The 26,209-nt window shown below is 39.6% G+C and overlaps 1 protein-coding gene across 1 annotated transcript; it reads left to right on the top strand.

Annotated features, from left to right (window-relative positions):
• Nucleotides 1–36: 36 nt before the first annotated feature.
• On the top strand, nucleotides 37–26,151 carry IARS2 (isoleucyl-tRNA synthetase 2, mitochondrial). The gene is made up of 23 exons (XM_054280306.1): nucleotides 37–240; nucleotides 688–810; nucleotides 1,646–1,802; nucleotides 2,774–2,922; nucleotides 3,013–3,062; nucleotides 3,159–3,268; nucleotides 3,354–3,444; nucleotides 3,840–3,955; nucleotides 4,727–4,896; nucleotides 5,681–5,771; nucleotides 5,963–6,114; nucleotides 7,033–7,193; nucleotides 14,515–14,617; nucleotides 15,239–15,332; nucleotides 20,508–20,616; nucleotides 21,385–21,487; nucleotides 22,428–22,553; nucleotides 22,928–23,059; nucleotides 23,619–23,725; nucleotides 24,526–24,671; nucleotides 24,826–25,016; nucleotides 25,576–25,720; nucleotides 25,830–26,151. Exons 1-23 carry the CDS (start codon nucleotides 37–39, stop codon nucleotides 25,982–25,984), a joined length of 2,985 nt encoding a protein of 994 aa, XP_054136281.1. The 3' UTR covers nucleotides 25,985–26,151.
• The last annotated feature ends 58 nt before the right edge of the window (nucleotides 26,152–26,209 follow it).

The raw sequence follows: 26,209 nt of genomic DNA, 5'->3' as shown, positions 1-26,209 counted from the left end.
GTCGCGCCGGCGGAAGCGCGGCCGCAGCCAGTGAGGATGCTGCGGGCCTGGCGGGCGCCGGCGCTGGCGCGGGCCCGGGCCGGGGCCGCCCGGGGCTGGGCGCGCTCCGCCGGCTCGGAGGCCGCGGCCGAGAGCCGGGAAGACTCCCGGTACCGGGACACGGTGCTGCTGCCGCGCAGCCGCTTCCCCGCGCAGCTCCCGGGGCGGCTGCAGCCCGAGACGGAGCTGAAGACGCAGGAGGTGCGGCCGGGCCCTGGCCGGTTCCCCCGGGAGGAGCGGGGCTGCCCCGGGCGCGGCGAGCCCCGGCCGGCGGGAGGGCGGGGGTGGCCGCCGGGGTTTGTGTTCGGTCCCGCCGCGCAAGGCGAACTTCTGGCGAGTCCGGGCTCTTTTTTAGAAAAGCTCGAACTCTTGAGATATTTTTGGTTTGGATAGTCATAACTTTTATGCAGTTTGTTTTGGAGGAGAGTAACGGCCGTCCGGATAGTGCAGTGCTAGGATAATAATCTCAGGCCTAATATTTCACCTTCTTTGGCCTTTTTCGTACTTAAAACCCACCAATGTCTTCTCTTGCGGAGTTAGAAAACTGTGTTTGTTTGCCTGCCTGCTTTTGTTGCAAATTTTACATCCAGACGTTTTGAGGGTACAGAGAGTTATGATAGTTTTGGTCTTTTTTTGTTGTTTCTACAGAAATGTGGTTTTTCGGAACTGTACTCATGGCAAAGGCAAAGGAAGACAAAACAGGAATTTTGTTTGCATGATGGACCACCCTATGCCAATGGAGACCCTCATGTTGGCCATGCATTAAACAAAGTAAATACTTACTTGTTCATACTTTATTCTTGTGAAGTGGTAAAAAACCTGCCGCCATGTGCCCTGTGTTCTCCATTCCCATTTAAATCAATAGCACTTTAAAACGTTTGCGATTTTGGTCGTTGGGGCTTTTAAAAAGCAGTAGTATGACTATGTGGATGCCATATTTTGCCATGTTGACATACATACTATACCCCAACATAAATACTGTGTACTGAATGCTCAGTGTTCTTTTTGATTCAGCCTTGAGATTCACAGCATACGCTGACCATCAAGTTTGAAAGACTCAAATCGTGAGCTGTCACCCACAGCTTCTCACAGTCCCAGTGCCAGAGCTTGGGCTGCAGGAATGTGCTCTAGGCCAGTGCTGTAGGTCTAGTTCAGTGTTTTAAAAAAGAGAATAAGTCAGATTTGTTCACTTCAAGTCTTGCAAGTTTATAAGCTGCATCTCTCAGTTACACTGGTTGTGAAGTCCTTGGATCAGAGGTCCTCTAAGGTTCTGCCAATGTACAAAATGATAAGCAAGAAAATAAAAAAAGCAGAGTCTTTGGATCACAGAGTGGTTTAGTTTGGAAAGGACCCTAAAGATGATTTAGTTCCAGACCCTCTGCCATGGGCAGGGACATCTTCCACTACACCAGGTTGCTCAAAGCCTCATCCAAACTGGCCTTGAACACTTCCAAGGATGGGACACCCAGAGCCTCTCTGGTCTGAAATATAAATTTATCCTGCAGCTTTTGATAATTGTATTTTTTAAAAAGGAGGAGCTTAATTACAGATGTGGCTGTTCCATATGGGGGAGCTAAAGTGATAACAGACCCTTGTGGCTTTTCAGATTCTGAAGGACATCACCAATCGCTTCCATGTGATGAGAGGTTATAAAGTGCATTATGTGCCTGGGTGGGATTGCCATGGGCTGCCAATTGAGTTGAAGGCACTGTCAGAAGTCAAAGGAGCTGAAAACCTTTCACCGATGGAAATTCGGCAGAGAGGTAAATGAAGGCTTTTAGACTTCACTGTGGCCTTTTCTCTTAGCTATTGGTGGCATTTTCTGTGATCACTGGGTGTATTTGGCAAGCAGGTAGAGCAGGCTGGAATCTGATGAAGTGGGGTAATTTCACACAAGCTTAATTTGTTGTGGTAATGGGCATGCAGAGCATTGACCCTCAGTTTAAAAAAAACAAAAGGAGGGCAGGGGATTTGGATGTCTGCTTGGATTAACTGTAGAGGGGCAGGAAGCTGCAATTTATCAGATAAGCATCCTTTTGGTTTTTGAAGGCTGAATTTGATTAGGAGCTGAAAAGATGCATGTAGAAGTCAGGCTCTTTCAGGACAGCTTAGCTCAGTATCACAGGTAGGAATGTATTTCTTCACTTTTTAACAGTCCTCTAAAACTATAGGGGGCACCCTTTCGAAGAAAGTGTGTATTACATGGAAACTGTTTTGAAGAAATAATTTCAAATACAATATGGGTTGAAAGGCATCATCATTCAGCTGCAAAGCTTTTTGTAATGAGCAATTGAAACTTCTTTAATTTGGAATTGTGGTAATGAAATGGACTAACTTATTTTCAGGTGTATGTTACTTAAAAAATTTTGAATAAGCATAAACAGAGGGAGTTAACTTTCACTCTTATTGGTTTTATGTTGAGAACTTATTTTGAGAAATTTTTCTTCCTAACAAAGTATATTTTTCCCCCCTTTCTTAAAAAGAAAGTTTGTAGTCCAAGGACATGTGCTTAATATTCCTGTGTTAGTGAAAAACTGCCAAGCCTGTTTACTCTTTGCAGTCATTTTTTGTAACAACCAATCTGAAATGTATGTATTTTGAACCATAATGGTTAGGGCATAGGTTCACTACATTCAGCTCTGGCTTTATTTAAAAAATCAATAGTGCATTTTAAGTGATATTTTATTGATCTTAGTGTGCTAAACCATGTGCTTAATGGAGCCATTCCTTTCAGCCAGAGCATTTGCAGAAAGAGCAATTGAGAAACAGAAATCCGCCTTCATTCGTTGGGGTGTAATGGCAGATTGGGCCAACTGCTACCTTACATTTGATCCAAAGTACGAAGCAAACCAGCTGAGAGTCTTCTACAAGATGTATGATAAGGTATATTGAACTTCTGTGGAAGTCTGTATTGATTTTTCATGAGTTTTGTTTCTCCTAACTTTCTTTTTTTCCCCTCACTGTCCTCTCTAGGGTTTAATTTACCAGGACTATAAACCTGTGTTCTGGTCCCCTTCCACAAAGTAAGAATCAACTTACTATTTTGTCTTCATAATTTTAGCAAGGATGCCAGTAGCTTTTGATGTTGCAGCATGTAACTTGTGTTTGATGTGTATCAGAACAGCCTTGGCTGAGGCAGAACTGGAGTACAACGAGCAGCACGTCAGTCGCTCTGTGTACGTGAAATTTCCGCTGCTGAAGTCGCCACCTAAGCTGACTTCTGTGATAGGTACGACTTCTCTGTGGCTTTAGAGACTGACAGTTTTGATTTTTGTTGTAACTGTGAGTAAAGTGCTTCTAATTTCCATCTGTAGATGGATCATCCCCTGCTAGTGTGCTAGTCTGGACCACGCAGCCTTGGACTGTGCCAGCCAATCAAGCCGTTTGTTACATGCCTGACTCAGCGTAGGTGTCATCCACTTGCTTCCGTTGTCTGTGTCAGTCCCTACTGGTATTTAGCAGCAAAATTAAAACATTCTGGGCTGTCATTACAGTTTACTTAAGGCATCTTTTTTGGGTATTGTTGGGGTTTGTTTTGTTTTGTTTTTAAGTGTTACAATTGTAAGCTTTGTTCTATATCTACTAATATATTAATTTCTGCCTAAATTTTTATTAAATTATTTCTTCTTCTTCATTTCTTCTTATTTCTTCTTCATGGTTACCTTGAATTTTGAGATTTGTGAGTGAATTGGACATGTAAAGCATACTTGTCTGTCTTTTAGAGATGAAGAATTTCACAAATTGGTAGCTTTGTGGTGTTTGTAATTATTTAGTATCATAAATTCACGTTTGCATTGCAGATACTCAATTGTAAAATGTTCAACAACTGGACAGCACTTCATCCTTGCTGCAGATAGAGTTGAATCTACAGCTGCTGCTCTGGACACACAGTTTGAAGTTGTATCAACGTGTAAAGGTAGTTTTTTTAATTGTTAAATTGCTTAGAGATCTGCTTGTAGGTGTCTGAATACTGCTTCATTTAAATGTGTTTATAATCTGAGAATATGCTTCACTAAAATAATACAAGGAGGAGGAGTCTGTCAGATTTACTGTTGGTGTGTTGTAGCTCAAATTATTATCCATAGATTTCAAATGAATTTTTAAAATTCATGACATCAGTGATTCAGTGCTGGAAATATGCGTTTGTAAAGGAGGTTTCTATGACTTTTTGTTTTCTTTTTTCTTTAGGGTCTTTGGTGTCTTTCCATGCCTTCTCTTTCAGAGGAAGTGTTGTTTTACCTAATGATGAAAATCCTGAGGGTGTTTTTTCTCACAGCTTCCACCTTTTTGAATCATACTTCCAACTTTTTCTTCATACTATTTACACATAACATCCAAGAGTAATAGAGTTGGATCTTGTTAAAAAAGAAATTTTATATTGAAACCTGTTGTTTTTAACTTCCCATATATTCAGTAATTAATTATATTTGTTACTTTTCTGTATTTGTGTACATAACTTTGTGATGGCAGTTCTTAATCATGTTCCTTCTAGGAGAAAATCATTCTGTGAACACCATTTTGTCATATGGCACATTCCTTAATCTCTGTGATTCTTGACTTGCAGCAAGGCTTTAATAATATTATTTCTTCTGGTTTTTTTTAACCACTTGTTTTTTTTTCTGCTCTCTGATAGAAGAAGTTGAACGTGTGAGTTGTGTTTATTTTATCTTCTGTTTGTATTTTTCAGGTGCAGATTTGGCAGATGGTTCTTGTGCTCATCCCACCATTTCTGGCAGAGTCTCTCCCCTGTTACCTGCAAATCACGTGACAATGACAAAAGGGACAGGATTAGTTCACACAGCCCCAGCTCATGGTATGGAAGATTACAGCGTAGCTTCCCACCATCAGCTGCCCACGGTACTTTATCTTTTCAGCTGTTGCTCTTGATTTCCTGCAACTGATTGACTGTGTGACACCAAAATTATTTGTTTTAATTTGTGCATAAAGCTTGAAAATATTTTGAAGCATTCACAGAAGTGTGAGTATCACTGGCCTGCAGGAATGCAAGACTAACCTTAAGGAAATGTGTACAGAATAAAAGAATGAAGTTTCCTTCTGCTAATTAAAACTTACAGGGAGGTGTTAGAATCAGATTTTTCTGCTCTTTATGTGGTTTTGTTTTTTAAAGGAGAACACAGAGAATGTTTCTCAGATATTGACTCTCACTACTCTGAATTGTCTTTTACGTGCAGATCAGCAAGTCACCAGTTATGTAGGTCATTGTTACTTTTTTTTTTAGCAAAGCTTGTTTTAAACACATATGTAAATACAGCTCATTTATGCATAGCCAGTTTGTGATTGATGGGAGTGAAGATTCAGGATGTGGGGCATGGGGAGGGTTAGGTTTGCTTTTATTTTGCATTGTTTATTTGAAAAGTCACTAAAATACCAGTGACTGTGATGTGTAATAGTTGTGGTATGTGTGCAAATGCATTGGTGCTCATTTCTTTTGACACCTGAAGTTCACTTACTTGGTAAATTACTACACTGCAGTTCACTAAATCTGAAGTGTACTTAAATGTTTTGTTATTCATCAGAAAAGGAGTCACCCAGTAGAGTATTTAACTCACTTTTGAATACCAAAATGATAATAAATTGCCACATGGTATTTTATTGACATGATTAATTTATTTATTTTCAGGATTGCCTTGTGGATGAAAGTGGGTATTTTACAGAAGCAGCAGGTCCTGAACTTAAAAACAAGAATGTCCTTGAAGAAGGGAATGAAGCTGGTGAGTATTTGGTGTTTGACCATTTGTTACTTCATCACTTACAGTCCTGCAGGTATATTTTGAGAGTTTGTATAAACTGGCCATATTTTGGCATTTCTTGCGAAGTGTTGATTATGAAAAGGACTAAGTTGAGGTTAACAGTAGCCATATATTCAAACTGAAATTTAATCTTGCCTCATTTTTTCTCTCAGTCATTAAGATGCTTCAAGCAGCTGGGAGTTTGTTAAAAGAGGAGAAATATGTGCACAGTTACCCCTATGACTGGAGGACAAAAAAACCAATTATTATTCGTGCCAGCAAGCAGTGGTTTGTAAACACAGCAGATGTGAAGGCTGCAGCACAGGTAATTTTTCTTTTTTATGAGACACTTGAAGACAACTGATGCTACTTGGAACCAACAAAAAAATCTTGCTGTAGCTCTCTCCAGAATATTATCTTCTCTAGGGTTTATGAACAGTAGTTGAAAAGCATTAATTACTTGTTGAAGTGAAATATGTTGTCAATTCTTTTGTCAATGTTGATATAATCCCTGGTCGCTGCACTGACTGGTATATTTGCTCATTTTATTTACAGATGCAGAAGTTTCTTAGAGCTACTGATGGTTTTTTCCCTAAAATATTTTTTAAAAGATGATGTTTCAAGGAATTAAATTAGAAAAGACAATTTAATCACTGTTAAAATTACCTTTTTTTGTTAGGCTGGCCTTGTGTGGCCAGATATCTGTTTGCTGCCCTGTTAATTTTGTCACAGTCCTAGCTTTAAAGCTTGGGGTCGTTTGCTCTTTGAAGTTATGTAGATCCATACAGAAGATTCAGGCCAGCACCTTAGGGTAGCAGTGATTTTATTCTAATTAAGGCATGAGGTATATACTCCATCTTTATTTAGAATGGATGAAAACACAGTGGTTACTCAGCAGGGCTGGGAGGGAGTGGTAGCCCTCTACAGACAGTTTGTGTCAAGGTGGGTTTTCAAAGTAGACAACAGAACAAGATACAGTCAGCTTTTAAACTTCAGATTCAGTCACTGATGCCATTTTAAAGGGTCTGTCTGCTATTGAATCAGAGAACTGGGGTTTGGTTGGGAAATACACAGTATATGCAGTCTTCAAATAAGTTACTGAAGAGGAGCAGGCAGTTGCCTGAGAATGTGTTGTTTGATACTGGGAATGGGAGAGTAGATCTGTACCATATTTTACTGGCAGCATAAACATTATTTGTGGGAAAGCTGAAGCATGTTTAACATTTCACTGTCTCCTTCATAGGATGTGCTGAAAAAAGTGAAAGTGATCCCTACATCTGCAATGAACAGGATGCTGGAGATGCTGGACAGAAGGACATTCTGGTGCATATCACGGCAAAGATGCTGGGGCGTCCCAATTCCTGCTTTTTACCAGAAGAGCACAGGAGAATGCTTGATAAACAGGTACCTGCCTAGCCTTAGACACTGCAGAGTGACAGAAGAAGCACTGTCTGTTGTGCTGCAGTTAGTGATACTGTAAAACTTCTTATTATTTCAAGTAGGAATACATGCTTTTACTTGTAGTTGTTTATATGCAGATCTAATTTAGATTTTTGTTAAAACAATCAAAAGCTTGTCTCTGGAAGTGACTTACACATAAATAATAGGAATCAATTTACTTACATACTTAAGTTACCTGCAAACTCCTCTTGAGATCAATTGCTGTTTTCATCCCTCATCTTCAGTGAGCTGACAGTCATGACTGGCCTTACCATTTAAGCAAGCAGTGAAATGCAAGTTGTGGTTAGAATAGATGGCAACTGTAATTGTACCACTGTACATTAAATAGTCCAGGTACTGTGTCAAAATAGCATTTTGCAGTTAAGTGACAGTGAGATCTGAAATAGCTTAACCACACTGGTTGCAGAATCAATAAGTGCATTTTGTTTCAAAACAAAATTGGAGTGGTTTTAAAGACCAGCCTCAGGCATAACTGACCCTCAGCTATATGGTTGGTATGTCTAGATCTTCAGATGCTGGTCTGATTCTGCCATCTTTTGGTTAATAGTATCCAGATATTGCAAACACTGCATTTCAGGAATCATAGACAACATAATGCAGAGGAAATATAAGCTATGCTTTAAAACAAGGAAAGTCAACCAAATATGTTCCTTTTCTTTCCTGTAAGGAGTAACACAGTTCTGCTTTAACTTCTTTGGGGAACAAAGGTTTTCAGTTGTGAATGCTCTCTAGAAGTGATTTCCTAAAAAGAGTATTGTGGAGTTCCACATTCATTAAATTAGTTCCATAATTTTTTTCTGCCTTGAGATATGCTGATGTAACTCAGTTTTGTACACCTTAACCTTACAACCTTTTGTGAAAATTCATAAGTTTTTACAGCTGAACTTGAATACCATTGCAGAACTTTTTTTTATTCTGGTGTTGAGTAAGTGTACTGCAGGAGTCTAGCATGTTTTCCAGAGGCTGTGCTGAGCACACAAGCAGTAGATAGTAGACAGTAGTAGGTGAGGCTTAGGGTGTGGAGAGCAGGGAATGGACTTTAGACAGGTAGTTCTTAGCTTCACCTGGTGTGACTGGGTGTGTAGGTGTGCAGAGAGATGTACTTTGGCTCTCTCACTGTAGGCAATAACTGTGAGAAAAGACCACAGTAGCCACAATGTCGTTTAGAGTGCCTGAATAACGCTGACACACATCAGGAAATAAATGGGTGGAGGATTTCTGGGACATAAAACCACTTTACCTGCAAAAAAGCAGGTGTGTATCTCTATGAAAAACTACTATTTCAGAGGAATTCTTTTTGTTTCTGGTTGAAGAGTAGCCTTGAGAGTGTGTGTGTTGCTTAAAAATTGTTAAATATATAGTTTTACAAGCAAAGAAGTGTAATGGAAACCAGTCCAGCAGTTGGCACTCAAAACTGAGGGGCACCATGAAGCAGGAGCTCCTTCTGAACACTGAGGAGCTGGGACAGAAAGCATTTGAAAGGAGGGATATGTGGGAATTCCCTTAGGTTGTAGTACAATCACTTTGAAAGGCCATGACCTGTATTAAAGCCCCTGCCTTTTGTGAGTGCTGAAGCTGTGTGAGATTATTCCCAAAATTGTGCAAAATGTGGCAATCACAGCATTTTGACGTGGTAAACTCTGCCACAGCTTAACACCTCCACCTTTGTGTGTAGGTGTTGGCCCAGCAGCAAGAATTACAGGGGAGTGAACGAAGGGACAACATGGCATGTTTGGGTAGAATTGACCTGGGGAATAGAGAGGCATTTAAGAAAAAACAGACATATTCACTATGTTTGAAAAGAGATTTATTTCATTTGACTGACAGGTTCAGATGTTCATTTATAGCCAGTACTCTTTACTTCTAATTTTACTTACTCTTGGTGGAATTTTCAAAGGAAATTGTAAAACAGACATTAAATATTCTAAAAAGTTTGAGCTTATATATTTGTAAAGTTAACTGTAAGAGATTTCTGTAACTGGAGTAGAAGTGCACAGAATATTGGCCTATAGAAGTGACAGGCAAATGCAGAAGACAGTCTGTCAATTCATAGGTCATTTTCCTGGACACCAGTTCTTATTGAAAACTGCAGCTAAGCCTGTTTTGTTACATTTGCATTATCATTTTGAAAATCATACTACAACAGGTTGCTGATATACTTTTTAATGTGAAACTTTTTAAGTTTCATATTTGGTATGAGTAATTAATATAGTTAAAACACCAGTAAATAACTTGCATTTCAAACCATGAGCTGTTTTTAACTTGAATGCTGGATGAACAACCTTTCAGTAGCAGCTGCTGTGGAGTTTTTGAGTGGCTATCAAAAGTAACAGCATCTCCACTGGAAGTCAGTGTAGTCCACATGGAGTTGCTGTTACATATGAGAGCACCAGTGGTCGATCTTGAGTGATCTTGTTCATGTATCACCTGTAAAAAGACTTTTAAAAAGAAAAAAAAGTCCCTAAAATAAACTGCTGTTTGCCTCTCAGAGTTGTCCCTGAATGTATCCCATGAAAAGCCACTGAAAGCCCTTCTTTCAAGGTGGAGATGCTTTCTCTAACAGTGTTCTTGCCACACCAGCAATCCAGTCTTTCTAGCCAAGAGGTAGTTTGTGATGTTCAGTGCAGAATCTCCATGAGTCTCCTTGCTGCTGTGGCCCCCCTATAGCCCTAAAAGATATTTGATTCAATGATATTGTCATCTATGGTAAGAAATTTAATATACCAATGATGTTTAAATTCTTTTATGTGGAGTATGCTGCATCATATTGTGACTAGGAGTGTAAAAATTATTATTAAAAATTCCTTATAGGAGAGAGAAAAGGGAGAGCACTTTTTCATTATTGCCATTTTCAGTAAGAATACAGAGGTGAGATTCTGTGGGATTTTTCTGGACAAATGGAGAAAAAAGACTTTAAAAGTAATTTAGAGTACATGCACAAATAGATGCTTCTGCTGTGTGACAGCTTTCAAAATTTAACAGATTTCAAGAGAAAACATTCTCCATCTAGGAAGCTCTGTAACTCAGGGAAAAGAGGAAAGAGCTCCAAAACTAAAATATAAGAATTGTATTTCGAGTAGTAGCTCAGCACAGGTAATACATACTTTAATCTGAGCTCATGCAATAACTGCTTTACAAACTCACTGTTCAGATATTGGTAATAAATAATAGTAATGCAAAGATCGTTCTAATGCCTTTATCCACATCCCTGTGACTTTGATTAACACATAAATCAAATTTCTGAAAAAAAAAACCCGACATGGTTTTGAAGGAGGTCTGTCCTGTGCTCTAATTTGTTTTTTAAAATAAGAAGACATTTCAGTGAATTGCAATTAGTAGCAGCTAACCATACCCGTATTACTTACAGCTGTAGTATCGACATTCTTGTGAAGCAGAAGATAACTTTCCCTCTTTGCTGCTGTTGGAAAGGAGATGTGGAGAACATCAGGCTCTGTGTTCTTCTGCTCCTGCCTGTATCTTAATGCTGGCTAATTTCTGTTAACAGATTAAATAAGTGTGCAGCATAATCAATACCTGGCTCCCGGGTGATTGGCTGGAGCCGTGGTAGCGTGAATTGCCGTAGGGGTGTCAGAGCGTAGCAGGGACACGTAATGCAAGTTCTTCCAGATAGCCTCTGAATAAAGGGCAAAGTTTTACAATGCCTTTATGGCTCACTCGGGAATTATCATGCTCACCTTGAAGGCTGCAGATTATAAAGTGATGAGTAGTTATTTGAGCAAGGTGGTTTTCACTTGCACCTTACAGAAAAGTACTTTGCAAAAGTCCTGCTCCTTATAATGCAGATACTTTAAATAAAGTTGTTTCTCCTTGAAGTCAAATTTATCATAAGGATCCTGCAAGAAGAGCAGAGATAGGTACAGGGGCTTGGTTTGTTTGACTTGTATTTTTTAAACTGTAGGAGTAAAAAAGATTTGTTGAAAAGGTACCCTGGAAGTCTTTCATCTAAACTACCTCCTTTTATAAAATGTTTGTTAAAGTTCACGTATATTCCCTAGGGAAACACTGTATAGTGAAAGAAACTTGCACTGCTAAAATATTGGGGTTTTTTTAAACATGATTTGAAACTATGATAGAATTTTGAGAATATTGGTCAATAAAAAATTGACTTCACAGTCCTTGACTTCTTGTTTCTTGTAAGTAATTGATAACACAAATCTGACCTTCTTTTACTTATCTGAAAACTTTTATCTGTAGCATAATTGTACCTGTTGGTTCTTGTGTAACAAAAATATCTTTAAAAAAATCTGCTCTTCATAAATTAATAGTGTAATCTTTGCATTGCATGGCAATATACTTGATAAAAGGTTAGCTCATGGTATGTTTTGTGGGAATGGGGTATCTGCAAGGCTACACATGTCTTGTGTGACATTGGCAATGCTTACTGTAAATGAAGGCAGGCATTTTATAATGCTTTCCCAAGGGACAGTAATAGCAAAGGTTTATTTCCTTCTTCTCTCTCCCCTCCCCCACCTCTGATGGAAAGGAAAAAATAGTTTATTAAGAGAATCTTTTTATATGCTGTCCAAGATAACTGTTAATTTTGATCTATAGCTGGATTTATCATCTTTTATAAATCCCTCCAAATATTGATATTGTGAAATACCTGTTGAATATTTTAAAAATGTATAGGTTGAAATTAATTCATCACTGGAGTTTATGTCCCTCCACAGAAGTGCGTTTGCAATATGAAAAAACCATGTGGAAGACAGGCTTAGTTCCTGTTTAAATTTTCTGCTTTACAGGATGTGCTGGTAGCTTTTCTGTGCGAGTTGTGGGTGTGATTCCTGTTCAGAGAATTTTTCTGGCTCTCATTGAGGCCAGAGCTAGTAGCTGAGCACTGAATTACTTCTTGCTGAATCACTCAACATACACAAATCTTTTACATGATAATAAACATGTTTTAGGGTAAATCATCCTCTTTTTAATTTAGCTACTCTTGTCTTCTGCTGGTGAGTTCTATGGGTAAGACTCAGCCAGTGAGAAGAAGGCATTGAAACTGTGGAGGGAGCTCTTCCAATCTTCAGGTGAAGACAACTGGTTATCTATAACTGTCTTTAAAAATACACTGATAGTGTATTTGAGAAGAATCCAAGGTGGAAAATTCTATTGGCAAAGAGTAAAAAATAATATTGTGTATTGCTTTTTCTAAAATGTTCCTTGGTGCTGCAGTATCATCGCTAAAGGTCAGGATGTAAATCCAGCTTTGTCAGTGGAAGGTACTCATCCTACAGAAGACAAATTCAGAGGAATAGTTTAGTCCAGGCTGAGGCAAATTTCATTTTTGTGTTTCCTGTGAGCTTTCTGAATTTGGAGATTTAGGGTAAAGGAGGCAAGACATAAGGGTTGCATATCAGCTACCTGCCAGGAATTGTACCTGTACTGGGGTTGTTGTTAGCTTTTATCTTGGAGAAGTAACACTCTCAAAACTGGAAGTATAGACAGACAAACAGGCCTCTGTGCAAATATTTCTGTAAAGAAGTGGTACTGTTCACAACTGGAGCTCCTCAGTGTTGTTTTAGCAAGATAAATTACAAAGCATAAATTGTGTCCTACATTAAAATGGAAGGTGAATGATGCCTGGGCTGGTTTGAAAGGGGCAGAATGGTGGTGGTGCCAAAGAGATGGCCATGTGTGAGTATTGCTGCTTAATGGCCTCTCCCTGTAGACAATCTGCTGAGATGTTCTACAGGGAATTTATTTTGAGAAGTAAATTGATTAATTGATGAGTGATTGATTGATTGATTGATTGATACAAAATTGATATTCTGTCATTGCAATTGGAGCAGTCAAGAGCAAAACTGGATTTTCTTCTCGCCGTTGCACCTCATGTCATGAACTGAAGTAATTTGTTCTACAGCTTCCTGGAGAACATGTTTTCATGCTTAAACCCTGAGTGTAAGAGTCCATTAAATGTTTTAGTGATGTAGCTCAGCTTATTAACAGTGCAGTAAAATACTGTGCTGAAAACCAAACACAAAACTGAGTGAAGACTGAAGAAGATCATCTGCCTTGTGTGTTTTTAAGAAAATTATGCCGGATAATTATTTTACTTTTCCCCCTTTTGCAATACTGTGTCAAGAAATTAGTTAACTGATTAAATCTTCATTTCTCGGTTTATGAACAAATCCCTGGTGTCCTGGGTAACACAGCAGGTTTAGTTTGAAGTTGGCAGGTCGGGATGATCTGTTGTACTCCTTAAATACAGCAGATGTCTTAAAAATCACCTCTTTAGCAAGTGGTCTGTGAATCAGCAAGACAAAGTGTGTGGGGTTCCTCTTTGGCTTTTTAAGATAGTTTAATTTATGTCTAGACTTGGTATTAAGCAATATTAAAAATCAATTCCCCATAGCCTTACCTATTAGGGCCAAGGATTGAATGTGTCATAAATAGTGCACAGAACTGCACACCTTGAGGTTGTCTTCTCTGTTCAGATCAGAAAAAATGCTTAGTTAACTTTTTAATTTTTCTTATTTCCATAATATCTGTTTATTTTCAGGACCTTTGTCCTGGCTGGTGCTATATGATATGGACTCATAGATTGCCTTCAGAGTGTATTTGAGTGGTTTATTATCACTCCTCTATGGGTGCAGAATTTTCAGTTTCTTACATTATTTGGATTAAAATATTTGTATTTATTACAATTTAAAATATATATTGCTAATTTTGGGAAATTCAGGCAACTGGAAGCTTAAGATGTGTGTATATATATGTATAAGTGTATATATATATGTATATATGTGTGTGTGTGTGTGTGTGTGTGTGCTACTTGAGAAGCTGTCATTTCCTCACTCCTCCTTTCCACATGGGTTCCCAAAATCTCTGTATCCAGTAGGAAAAATAAACCTGTTGTTAAAAAGAGCAGATATTTTGAGGGGAAGTACTTGTGTAGTTTCTTTAAATTCAAGGTCAATAAATAGCAAATAAAATGGATTTTAGAAGTTTTCAAGCTGCTGGCATCTTTTCTGAGTGCCCCAATTATGAGGTATTTGCAGAAGATGTTTGGAATCCATGTGGGTTTTTGCATGTTTTACAAATTCTCCCATCTTGGAAGGCAAAGCCAGAAAGTATTCAATGCAGGCAGGAAGCTCTGTGAAGTTTTGTATGGATTAGAAGCTGGAAAATCACAGGTTTTAGTAGCTTGGTCTGTGTATCAGCTTCTCTCACTGCTTTGGGTCTGGGATGCTTGTGGAAAGGTGTGATTAACTCCTCCATTCATAAACCTCTTTTTTTCCTCCTAACCCAGTGAAACCATCACAGATGTCATCAAAATAGTGGAGCAGCAAGGAACAGATGCATGGTGGGCCCTCCCTATTGAACAACTCCTGTCAAAAGAGGCTGTAGCAAAGGTAAACTTGTGACTTCAGGTACAGCAGGTGCTCAAGACAGTTGAGTGATGGGAAATAATAGAAAAATTTTGTTTATTCCCATGATCCTCTTCAGTCTTGTACCCTCATTGTGAAAGGAATGTTCAAAAAGTGAGATCTGAGTGGGGCAGAACACACACACAATTGGATTTGTGCTGTTAATTCAAGGCAGAAATCTCCATCCTCCTCCTCTTAGATCAGGAGGAAAGTGACATCCTAATTAACCAAATTATGAGCCCAAATATGTATTAGGTCTTGGTCATTAAGATAGATTAGAATTTTTATTTAGTTCGTCCTAACTTTTTATTGTTCTTTAACAATTGTGTACTTAAGCTACCACAAAGCTGTGGTGTTACTGTGCCATCTGAGAGTTTCTTTGTAATTTTTCCTTACCCTACCTTGAGTTTCCATCAGTAATTATCTGAAAACTCTTGTCAAAAATTGCCTACATTATTTTTTTTTTTACTCACAAAGTTGGTAACAGAACCTGTACAAAACTGGTCCAGAAACAAAATTTGCTTTATTTCTAGCTTTGAAAAGCATTGATGATGTAGAGTATTCTATTTGCCTTATTTAATAATTGTTCTCTCAATTGTTCTCTAGGCTGGTGGTCATGATGTTTCGGATTATGTCAAGGGACAGGATGTCCTAGACATTTGGTTTGACAGTGGAACTTCCTGGGCTCATGTTTTGGAAGGTAAAGAATTCCTATGTTGATCCTTATTTTAAAATACTTGGAGAGCAAAATGTAACTGTTTTGTGTGACACTGTTGGTGTCAGCACAACTGAGGCAGATTATGCCATCAGCAGGCTGTCTGTGACTTTTAAAGCTGCTTTTGCTTGTAAAGATAAGGATTTAATGTTGGCAAACTCATTTTCAGCATAATTAAAGTTGAGGTTTTTCTAATATGCTGCTCTAATGATTCTGACATGTGGTGTACTGTGTAACTGCTGATCACCTCATACTTGCTTTGAGTGGAGAAGTCTCATGGCACAGACAGCCAAGGTACTTTGCTGCTACTTGGTACTCCTAAATTGTTTTTAGTTAACACATTTCAGTCTGTGCTTGTCTGTGCTATTTGAAGCAAATAGCACAGACAAATAGCAAAGACTGAGATCAGCTGCTGAGTCTAAGTTTTATAATTTAAAAGTGTAGGTGTGCTTTTTCACTTCTCATTACTTTCAGTAACTAAAGCAGTATATTGTGGCTTAAAATATTTATACTTGCTATATGCTATTTATGGCTCCTACTGCCAGTAGTTGCTACTCAGTAGGTAGCAGATAGATATTTATATAAAAAGATGTAAAATACACACTGTTTGCCTGAAGGATAGTGCAAAGTCAGAAGTCTTTTCTAAAGGAGGAGTCTGGTGCCATACATCAAGTCTCTTGGACTTTAAACCCTCTGTACACAATTGCATGATAACAATCTTGCTGAATTATAAAACACGTTAGTACCAGAGTTTTATTTCTTAGCAACATGGTCAGGCAACCATGTACCATCAGCAAACATTAATTTTCTAGAAGATTTTTACATATATTGAGGTTTATGCTCTTTAAAAATGTTTCTGGTTTGATTTTGAAAGCTATAACAAAGTAGTGGTATTTTATGCAGGTACAAACTTGCATTGTTAAAGAGCTGAACACCTCAGTCCTCTAATCCTTTGTAAAGGAGATAACTTTTCATAAGGAATAGCAGAATCAAGGCTCTGGAATCGTGTTAATCTGTGTAAAGCTCCCATATGGATTCTGTAGTGTCTAATAAATGTTTGGGTCATCACAATACAGACTTCTTTCATGGAACTATTACAAGCTGCTCTTCTCTACCTAGTCCTCTCTTTTAATGAAATTTGCTGGAGTGTGTAAGGCATCATCTTCTGCTGTGTGACATAACTGGAGTGGCCCCACTGCTGTCAAAGCTGGGGACTGGCTAACCAGCAGTGTAACCTCCTAACCCTGTTTATTCTCCAAAATGACACAAAAATTGCATTACCTTTTCTCTGTGTAACAGTGGCTGCCAGCCACTGCCAGAAGTGAAGTACAGTCTGTGATTCATATCAAATTACTGGTTTAACTCACCTTTTATGAAACTTTGCAAGAGACGTTGTTGAATTAAGAGTTTTGTCATTTATTTCTGAAATATGTTCCAGTTTTTAAAGCTTTTTGCAGAACTTCTTCCAATATCAATGATAATAAGTAAGGCTTACAGATAGACCAATGGGTGGGGTTGTTTTCCAAAGTACTCTTGGAGGAAAAAAAGATGGAATTCTTGGAGAAATCCAGGATTGCTTAGAGAATGTCATTATGTGAAGAACTAATTTTGTGGTAGGAGATGAGTGATAGCAGAGGTTGTTGCTGCCTTCTGTCAGTGTTGGTGGCAGAGGTTCTTTCACAGCACGAGTTACTTTCAGGCTACTGCAGGATATAAAAGATGACTAAAACTGAGACTAATGTTTGTTTCACTCTGCCCTGAACTCAAGTTATTGAAAATTCTAAGTCAATGATCTGTTAGTAACTAGCAGGAATAACAGATGTTACAGATCTCCCTGTCAGTTCCAGTCTTGTGAAAATAATTCCTTCTCTTCAGCGTCTCTGTGACTCAGAACTTGGCCTGAGTTTTCAGTGCATTTGCCCCAGCTGTGTCCAAGGAGGTGCAGCTGTTACAAAATGAATCCCTTTGGCTGATGGCCACACAGATTGCTGTCAGCAAAAAAAAAGCGGGTTGGGAAGGGGGTGAAGAGGGGCAAGAGAGATTCTGCTGAATGAGGATAAAGGAATTGCTCAGTGACAGCCAAGTCCAGTGGTGTAAATCATAGGTTGCATTACCTTTTGCCCTTGCACAGTCCTATTTCTAATGCTTGTCCTACTGCATCTCCTTCCAGGGACTGGGCCTATTTCTGATGGACATGGCTTAAAGTTACTCTTGTTCCATTAAATTATGGTTGGCTTCCTTTTTCCAGCCTGGGTGTGCCTAAGGTACCACTTGTAGCTAAATGACAGATTAATCAAACCATTCCATGTCAGCAGTGGGGCAGCTGCAACTTACACACTAAAATCGGAGATTTGGCTACTAGATTTGTAGTCACAAACCCAAAATTGTACAGCTACAAGTAGACTGTGTGAAATAAACACCACTCACTGGCATCACTGAGAGCACATCCACAAGTGCAATGTTCTCTGAAATCCCCTAAAATTTCCTGGGGATGCTGTTTCCTTTCTTAATACTCTGTTTGCCTAACACTGTTTTCGCTGAACAGTTTATTGTTGTGCTCTCTCATCCTGTTTGTTTCTTGCTACACATGCTTCAGACACGGATAACTGCATTTTCACAATGCTGCTGTGAGGTAGAAGAGTGTTAATATGCTGCTTCCAAAAAGAAAGTGTGGTAAAAGCAAAATTTTGTTCAAAAGCATATGCTAATTTTAAATACTTAATGCTGTGTTGCCCAGCACTTGTTCTGTTGTTCTTCTGCTTTGAAGTTCAGCCTTTTGACAGAGCTCATTTCAGTTGCTCCTTATGGAGCATCCATTTAAGAGATGTCTTAAAATTCTCCTACATTTTCCTCATGGGCAGAGTGCCATCTTCACTACAACTTTGAGATTATTCTTTTTAAAAATATTTCATATAAAAATGTACACTGGACTTTATTGTGATGTGATTTGCCACTGGTAAAAGTCACACAGCTTTTTACCCACAGTTTTGTGGGTATTGCAACGATGGTAGTTTTCAACATCATAACTTTTTTTCCCTATCTTATTGGCTAATTTTTAACTGAATGAATGTGATTATTTTACAGCTTGCCTATCTAAGTGTTTAAACTTTTGTGCTGACTGAGAGGCTTGAATTTATCTTAGCTGGTTCATTCCTGGCATTAAAATACATTATGTTTAATCTAAAAGTCAAAGTCTGTAAGATCAAAGATATGGAATCTTGAAATCCAAACCAGAAGGATCATAAATTGTAATTCTCTTTAACGACCTATGTACTATACCTCAGTTAAAATAAACAGAAGTCTCTTTGGGCTTGTTGGACATACTTCTCCATTTATTAAAAAAAAAAAAGTGAGCACTGTTGTAATTAATTTTTATATAACAATCACAGTTTTCACAAAACTGAGGAAGGGGAGCTACTTATAAGGCAGGTTTTGTAAATGCAAACCCCATGTTTGTATTTTACAGATAAAATGTTCAGGCCTCTGTTAACTTTGCAAGCCCCAGTAGCCAGCTTGCCAAATGTACTAGTTCCTGTCAGAAAAGCCCAATCCACTTTGCTGTTTATAATCAGTTGTTTGTTGAAATTCTTCTCTCGTCCAAGTTCTAACTACTGGCATTTCCATGAAAAGCTCACTTCTCTAAAACCAGTGGCTCATAAACTAGTTGTAAGTAACAAATGTGTTACAGATTTTCTAATGTTACTGTCTTCCTTACCACAAATATTCTTTTTTTTATCTAGTCCTCACAAGTATTTTTGCAGTCTCTTAATACAAAGCTTGCTTCTTACTTACTGTACTTCTAAAGCCCAGACTCTTTGTAGATTTCCTTGACTGATTAAGCTGATGTGTAAAAACCATGATATCCACCCACACATTTTTCCTGTGCTACCTGGAACTGTGTGGCCTTGACCTTTGTAATGTTGAACTTCCCTTTATTGCAGGATGGATCTAATATTGAAACTTCCATTAAGTTAAACAAATAAATCAAGTGTGTCAGCGGCAGAAAGAAGCATTGTCTCAGGGGTCGTAGGAAGAGGAAAAGAGGAGACAGTGAATAAAAATTGAGTAGAGAAACTTCTGTCTGAATACTGAGAAAGCAACACCATCAAAACTAAAAGCAACTTGTAGAATCAAAACTAAACTCCTGACAAACGTGTATGGTTTTGTAGGCTTTGACTTGCATGTTCTGCTGTGTTCACATTACTCTGTTCTCACTCTGGTGACCTGTCTAGGATTGCTTAGGACAAGGAGGGACTTCTTGAGTCAACAAGTGTGTACCTTTTTGTACAGTGACTGAATTCCACCAGTAAAGCCATTTAAACTGTGCTGTCCTCTCTCAACCCTGTGGAATAGCTGGGTTAGCTCTTCTGCTTTTAGTGTGCAGTCAGGCTAATACCCTGCCTGCCTTGTAGCCCAATTTTCCTCTAAAGTACTCATTAGCTGCACTTGCTCTTCCCTACCATTCCTCTTTTGTTCTATGTGTGTGTTTACAGGGAATAATATTTCTACTTAGCCTTCCCAAGCCAGGCTTTTCCAGATGCCTCTATCCCCAACAGGCTTTCTTGTTTCCCACATTGTCCTAACTCATTCCCAAAGTTTTTAATCTTCCTGGAACACCAGTGACCAAAAATGTACATTCTGTCGCAGGTGAGCTGTGGTCACTGCCAAAGCTACCTGCTCTCCTCTGTAAATGCCTTTCATGGGCTGGTTGGGCACCTTACCTCTGTGCCTTGTGCCTTGAGTCATTCCAAATGGGAACACTTCAGATGGTGGCATAGATTTTTATTAATTCCAAAGTATGTGGACTTTTCTTGGGTATTGCAGTTTGTTTAGGAGCACTTGAAAAGTATTCTGAGAACTTCTGTGAAGCAATCTGAGCATGATAGCTTTTTTTCATAATTTTGCTATTTAGTTCAGGAGAGAGCGAGCTTATTTGTTAAATTCTGGAGCGTGGCAAGTTTTGGATTCTTTTAAAAATTGCAATACTAATGAATCCCTTGTATCATGGTTAAGTAACCACACACCATTTAAGAAAAGTAACTTACTTACTGGGTTTAAAAAGCAAGATAAATGTTACTAATCACTTTCAGAGATTTTGTGTGTTAATTGTTTTAAGATACAAGGTCTGATATTTCAAATAAAATGTTCTGGTTTTTAAAGGTGCAGATCAGAGAGCAGATACATACCTTGAAGGAAAAGACCAGCTGGGAGGTTGGTTTCAGTCCTCTCTCTTAACCAGTGTGGCAGCAAGGAAAAAGGCACCATACAAGTAAGTGTGTGGATTGCAAATACATTTCTAGTCCATTTATTGAATATTGGGCTTTTGGAAATGTGCACAGTAGTGTATAAACAAGAGAAATCAAACCAGTACCAAGTATCTGATTCGTGTTCTTACATTTTCAGTATAAAGGTTTTCTCATAGTAGATTGTAATTCATTTACTGTTGTTTTCTATCATAATTCTAATAATGTTTTCATTCTTAGTAATTTAGGAATTATCAGATACAAGGGGCTTTTTGCTATCTCTCCCACTCCCACAATTAAAGAAATTCTTTGGGAAGTGCAATGTGCAAATCTCCCAAGATCACTGATGTGTGAATTCAACATTAGGCTGTAGGGAATTGGGAATAGCTGTGTGCTTGTGTTCTGCTGGAGCTGGGGCACACCATTTATCTCCTGGAAGATGGAAAGCATAGGGAAGGGGAATGTGGCTTAGCTGCAAGGAGGCTGTGCAATTTTGGGAAATGTATTGGCTTAAAAAGTAAATAACACTTTAGGCTTTATTTAATCTGAAATACTCATGCCTTAGATATCTAAACAATCTTACAGAACAAAATTAAATGAGGAAAATAAAGTTGTTTGCTCTCCATGGATGGTAGTACAGGGAATATTCATGGTTGGTTGAACTCAGGATGAAGCCTCAGGCTCACCAAAACAGGGTTTCTGTGTGCATTGACTTAAGAATATCCTCATTAGAAATCAATTCTTAGCATAGATTTTTCCCTGGGATTTTGTTTTCACTAAAATCTTTCCTGCAGGACTCTGGTGGTTCATGGCTTTACTGTTGGCGAGAAAGGGGAGAAGATGTCCAAATCTGTTGGCAACGTGGTTGACCCTGATGTCGTCATCAATGGAGGCGAAGTAGGTCAAGCTCCTGAGTTTCTCAGAGCTGCCACTTAAAACCTTTCACTGCCAGATTCTGCAGCTGTCTTGTGGCAGAATTCTGTCAGGCTCTTCTTTGGCTATACTGCAGTTCCATTTGGCTGGTCTCTGAAAACCTTGACTTGTGCTGCTTCTGCTGTAGTGCAAGAAAACCCCTCACCTTCATTCTCTACTAAGAGAAAAGAAAATTATTCAGAGGGTGTAGGATGGTTCCTTTTTATCAGTGTTGATGGAGTCATGGAAAAGAGGAAGAATAAAAACAAAAAATTAAAATAATGAAATTCTGCTGTGAAACTGACTGAAGTTTACCAAGTATGGCAGTGGAGCAGTCAGATGTAGCAGCTGCACCCCAGCAATCTCTCTGCTCTCAGGCTGTTATTGACTCTGGAAACTTCATTCCCTGGTCAGGGAGGTTGCACTGCAGTGCATTCATATGCTCTGAATTTCCCTCCCTCCCCAGTCCCACTGTTGCTGTTTCTGAGGCTGCTAAGCAGATTTTGCAACTCACTAGACAAAAGAATGAATCCTTGCATGACTTGCTTATCTGATTAATTAAAACACACAATTGTTCCTATGCTTTCACAAAGGAGAAAAGCCGTTTTCAGAGCTGAAAACAGTCTGAAGGGGAAGAAAAACCTCTGTAGTTTTAGATACTAACATGGCTATTTTAATGAGAAGCATTCAGAGGAATTAAGGCTGCAGATGAGTTTCTCTCAGCTTACCTGGGTTCTAGCACTGCCTGTACACAGAGTGCTGCAGGTGTGGGTTACTAAAAGAGGGGGAAGCCTCCAAGCACAGTAACCTCTGGGCACATAAAATTATAGGTAGTCCTGCGTGGAACAGGAGTTGGACTGGATCCCTATGGATCCCTTTCAGCTGGAGCTATTCTATGGCTCTGTGCTTTCCTGTCTGTCCTCAGGATCACACCAAGGATCCTCCATACGGTGCCGATGTTCTCCGCTGGTGGGTGGCGGAATCCAATGTTTTCACGGAGGTGATGATTGGGCCTCTGGTGCTCAGTGCAGCCAGAGATGACATCAACAAGGTAAGAGCCACCACTGCCAACACTGTTCATCCCAACACAGGTTCTCTGTGTCTTGCTTGCAAAGTTTTCCAGTCTTCAGCCTAAAGAAAGCTTTTCCAAGTTTATTTAGGGAGGTACTACTGCTTTTTACACCTGTGGCTCAAATAGTAAAGTGTGCTGAGAAAAGACTCATTTCACAGCTTTGTGCTTTGTGAAAACAGCCAGTCGTTATTTTTCTGTAGGTCCTTTTGCCCTGTGTTCTTTATGATGCCTTTGTAACTATTCAAACAATCATTTTGAAAAGCAGTCAATTTTAGCTAGTGATGGAACATGAGCATTTTGTGTTTAATCTAAAGTGAAGGCTAATAATGTTTTATTGCTCTGGGTTGTTCTAGCTCCGGAACACTCTACGCTTCATGCTGGGAAATGTGGAGGGCTTCAACCCAGAGACAGATTCCATCACCCCTGCAGAGATGTACATAGTGGATCAATACATGCTGCATTTACTGCACGAATATGGCAGCAAGGTAAGGGGAATTGTGTTTAGATGAACATGTGTGCAATGTTTTCCATTGGCTTTATTTTCTTTACATGCGTGAGTAAAATGTGTGTGTCAAGCAGGCACATTACAACCACAAAGGATCCTTCAATGCAATGCGCACTCCTTTAAGCCCATCTCAATTTTTGAGGAAGACTTTTTACATTCTTAACTTGGATATCAACCAGATTTTCCCACTCACTGCCTAAGGGCTCACTTAGAAGTCTTTAAAAATAGTTAGATATTAAAAAAAACAAACCCAAGAGCTTTGGAAATTTGCTGTTGTACAGAACTTTGACATTTCTGTCACTCAGAACCATTTTGCTGAAACCATGGGCATGGTTTCTGGGGTTTCCCCTCTTCTTTCCACTCAGACTTGAATGGAAATTATTTCTTTGGCCTGTTAACTGACCTAACTTTTTTTCCCCTCCAACAACCTTCTAAAGTTTCTGCCAGACCTTTTGCCACTCATTCCATTTCCTGTAAGTTTAGTTTATCAGGGGGTGTGTGATGCAAACCAATGCACTGTTCTTACCTCCCTCTCCCAGGTTACAGAAGCTTACAAACAATATGATTATAGCAAAGTTGTTCGACTGCTGCAATCATTCTGTTCCAGAAGCTTGTCTAACTTCTATTTCAGCATGATCAAGGACAGGTGAGTTCCTTCCTGCTGCCTTTGAAAGGGAAAAAAGAAAGGAATGGATCTGAGATGGAGGTAATAAGGTTCCATGTGAATGCTGAGTGAACACAGGTGTCTCCAAGGACCTCTCAGTGCATTCAACGGAGTGGTTGTCATTGTTGTGCTCTCTTCTGTCCACTGCTGGTACTGAACACTTTAAAAGGTCATCAAACGAGCACATTTAAAACCAAATAAATATTTAAAGACAGAATCTTGGATCTATATTTTTACCTAGAAGGGGTGTATATCTGAATTTGGGAAGACAGCAAGAGAAGGGCTTTTAGCAGTTATTTGTGTTTTCAGTGTATTTGGTTTTTTGGATCAGTGAAAGAATCTTAAGGCTGTGACTGATACTTGTGTAAATGTGCAAGGGCTATTTCATGGGGTAGGAGGGGGGGAGGTTATACTGATCTGTAGTTGCCAGAACATGAGTAAAGGAGGAGTAGGGGGAAAAGAAGCCCTAATGCTGAGGTTTACACATGAACCAAAGGGCTGACAGCTGCAGGCTCAGCTCCCTAAGGACAGATTCTCTCTCCCCCAGTTACCATGCAGAGAATCTCCTTTCCTGTGACAAACTCCTTTCCTGTGGCTGCAGATGCAGATGGTCCTGTTTGCAGCTCACTGTGCTTTCCTAGGGAAGGGCACTCCAGAAAAGCTTTCCTTACAAAGGCTGGGGTGTCAGATTTCTGCATGTCCACTGGCAGTCCCAGAAGCGTGGCTCTTGAGCAGAAACATGAACATAGCAATACCTTCCAGCTTTCCCTGCTGTCTTGCAGGCTCTACTGCGAAGAAGCAAAGGATCCTAAGCGTCGTTCGTGTCAAACCGTGCTGGCAGAGGCTCTGGACATCATCATCCGCTCCTTTGCACCCATCCTGCCCCACTTGGCAGAGGAGGTGTTTCAGTACATCCCTTACAAGAAAGGTAAAGCACATACCCACTGCTAAGCAATTCCTTCAGTGCACTGTTTAATTGCACAGTGATAAGGAATGCAATTACAGAAAATGTCATTCTTTTCTATTCATTTCATAAAAACCCAAATAGACTAAAATAAGAATTGCTTTGTTTTGCTTTCAAGACTCAGAGGGTGTGTTTCGTACTGGCTGGATTAATGCAAGCTCAGCATGGAAGAAGCCTGGCATTGAGGAAGCAATAGAAGGTGCATGTGCAATGAGAGAGTCCTTCCTTGGATCCATCTCTGGCAAGAACTCTTTGGAATATGAAGTCATCATTGTAATTGAGCCTGGATTGCTGTTTGAATTAATGGAGGTAAAAAAATGCAACTAAGAGTAGTGTTGTCTGCGTGAAAACTTTCTTCTGCTTTGTACTTACCAGAGAATCACAGAACAGCTGAGGTGGAAGGCACTGCTGGAGCCTGTACGGCACAGCTCCTTGCTCAGGCAGGCTTACTTACAACAGGTTGCCCAGGCCTCTGTCCATTGGTTTTTGGACAGTTCTGAGGATGGAGATCCTGCCAGCTGTCTGGGCCTGCCTGTGCCAGTATTTGACCACCCTCAGAATAAAAAATCAGCTTTGGTTTCTTGGAGGAGGACCCCCTTTACCCTGCTGGCAAGCTCTAATGCATCATCCCAAGGTGGGATGCTGCTGTCCCTGTCCCTGGCTTATGGGCAGCTGCCTGGCCCTCAGGCCCATTTCTCTTGGCCACTGCAGTTCAAGTCTGTCCTCCTCCTCCTAGCAGGAGTAAATCAGACTCTTGGTTCAAACCATCCACTCTGATTAGGAGCCACAGCTCAGCATTTATTTTCTAGACTGGATGTTGCTGAGAAACAAAACCAAGTTTCAAGTCTGAAAGCTCTCTGTCCCCCAGGCACTGCAGGCTGAAGAAACTTCCAGTGTTTCCCAGCTGAATGAGATAATGATGGCATCCCAGACAACCCTGCTGAGCGAGTTCCCCAAAGAAATACCTTCAGATGCAAACATCATAAAAGGGACCTTTCTGATTAACTTGGAAGGTAAGAAAACCATTCCAGACAGACTCCTGCACTACAGCACAGGGTTGTGCATGGCTTGAGTCTTACCTACAGCTCCAGCCTCTCTCAGCAATTCCACTATCTTTGACAGGTGGTGACATCTGTGAACAATCTTCATACAAAGTTATAGCCCAACCCATTGCCAAAGCAAAATGCCCTCGCTGCAGGAGATACACGGCCGAGTCCTCAAGCACTCCCTGCCCACGGTGCCTCCAAGTCCTTGCTGCTGGAAAGGGGAGCACGTGAAGACAAAATGCCTATGCAAAAGCTGCTCCCAAGTGGCTGAAGCAGCAGGTCTGCAAACTGGAACCTGTAGAAGCAGATGCTTAAGCCCCAGCCTGAGCAGGAGGTATCATGTATTTTTGGGGAACCTTATATGTGTGTTTGTATATATATAAAAATATATATATATATACATACACACTACTTGTGTATATCACTTTTCAGCTTAATAAAAAGAGTGGTTAAAAA

This window comes from Melozone crissalis, unplaced genomic scaffold, assembly GCF_028551555.1.
Source record: "Melozone crissalis strain CALT ecotype California unplaced genomic scaffold, PUWL_Pcris_2 ptg000027l_1, whole genome shotgun sequence".
NCBI lineage: Eukaryota > Metazoa > Chordata > Aves > Passeriformes > Passerellidae > Melozone > Melozone crissalis.
This window is presented reverse-complemented; position numbering and strand designations above follow the sequence as displayed.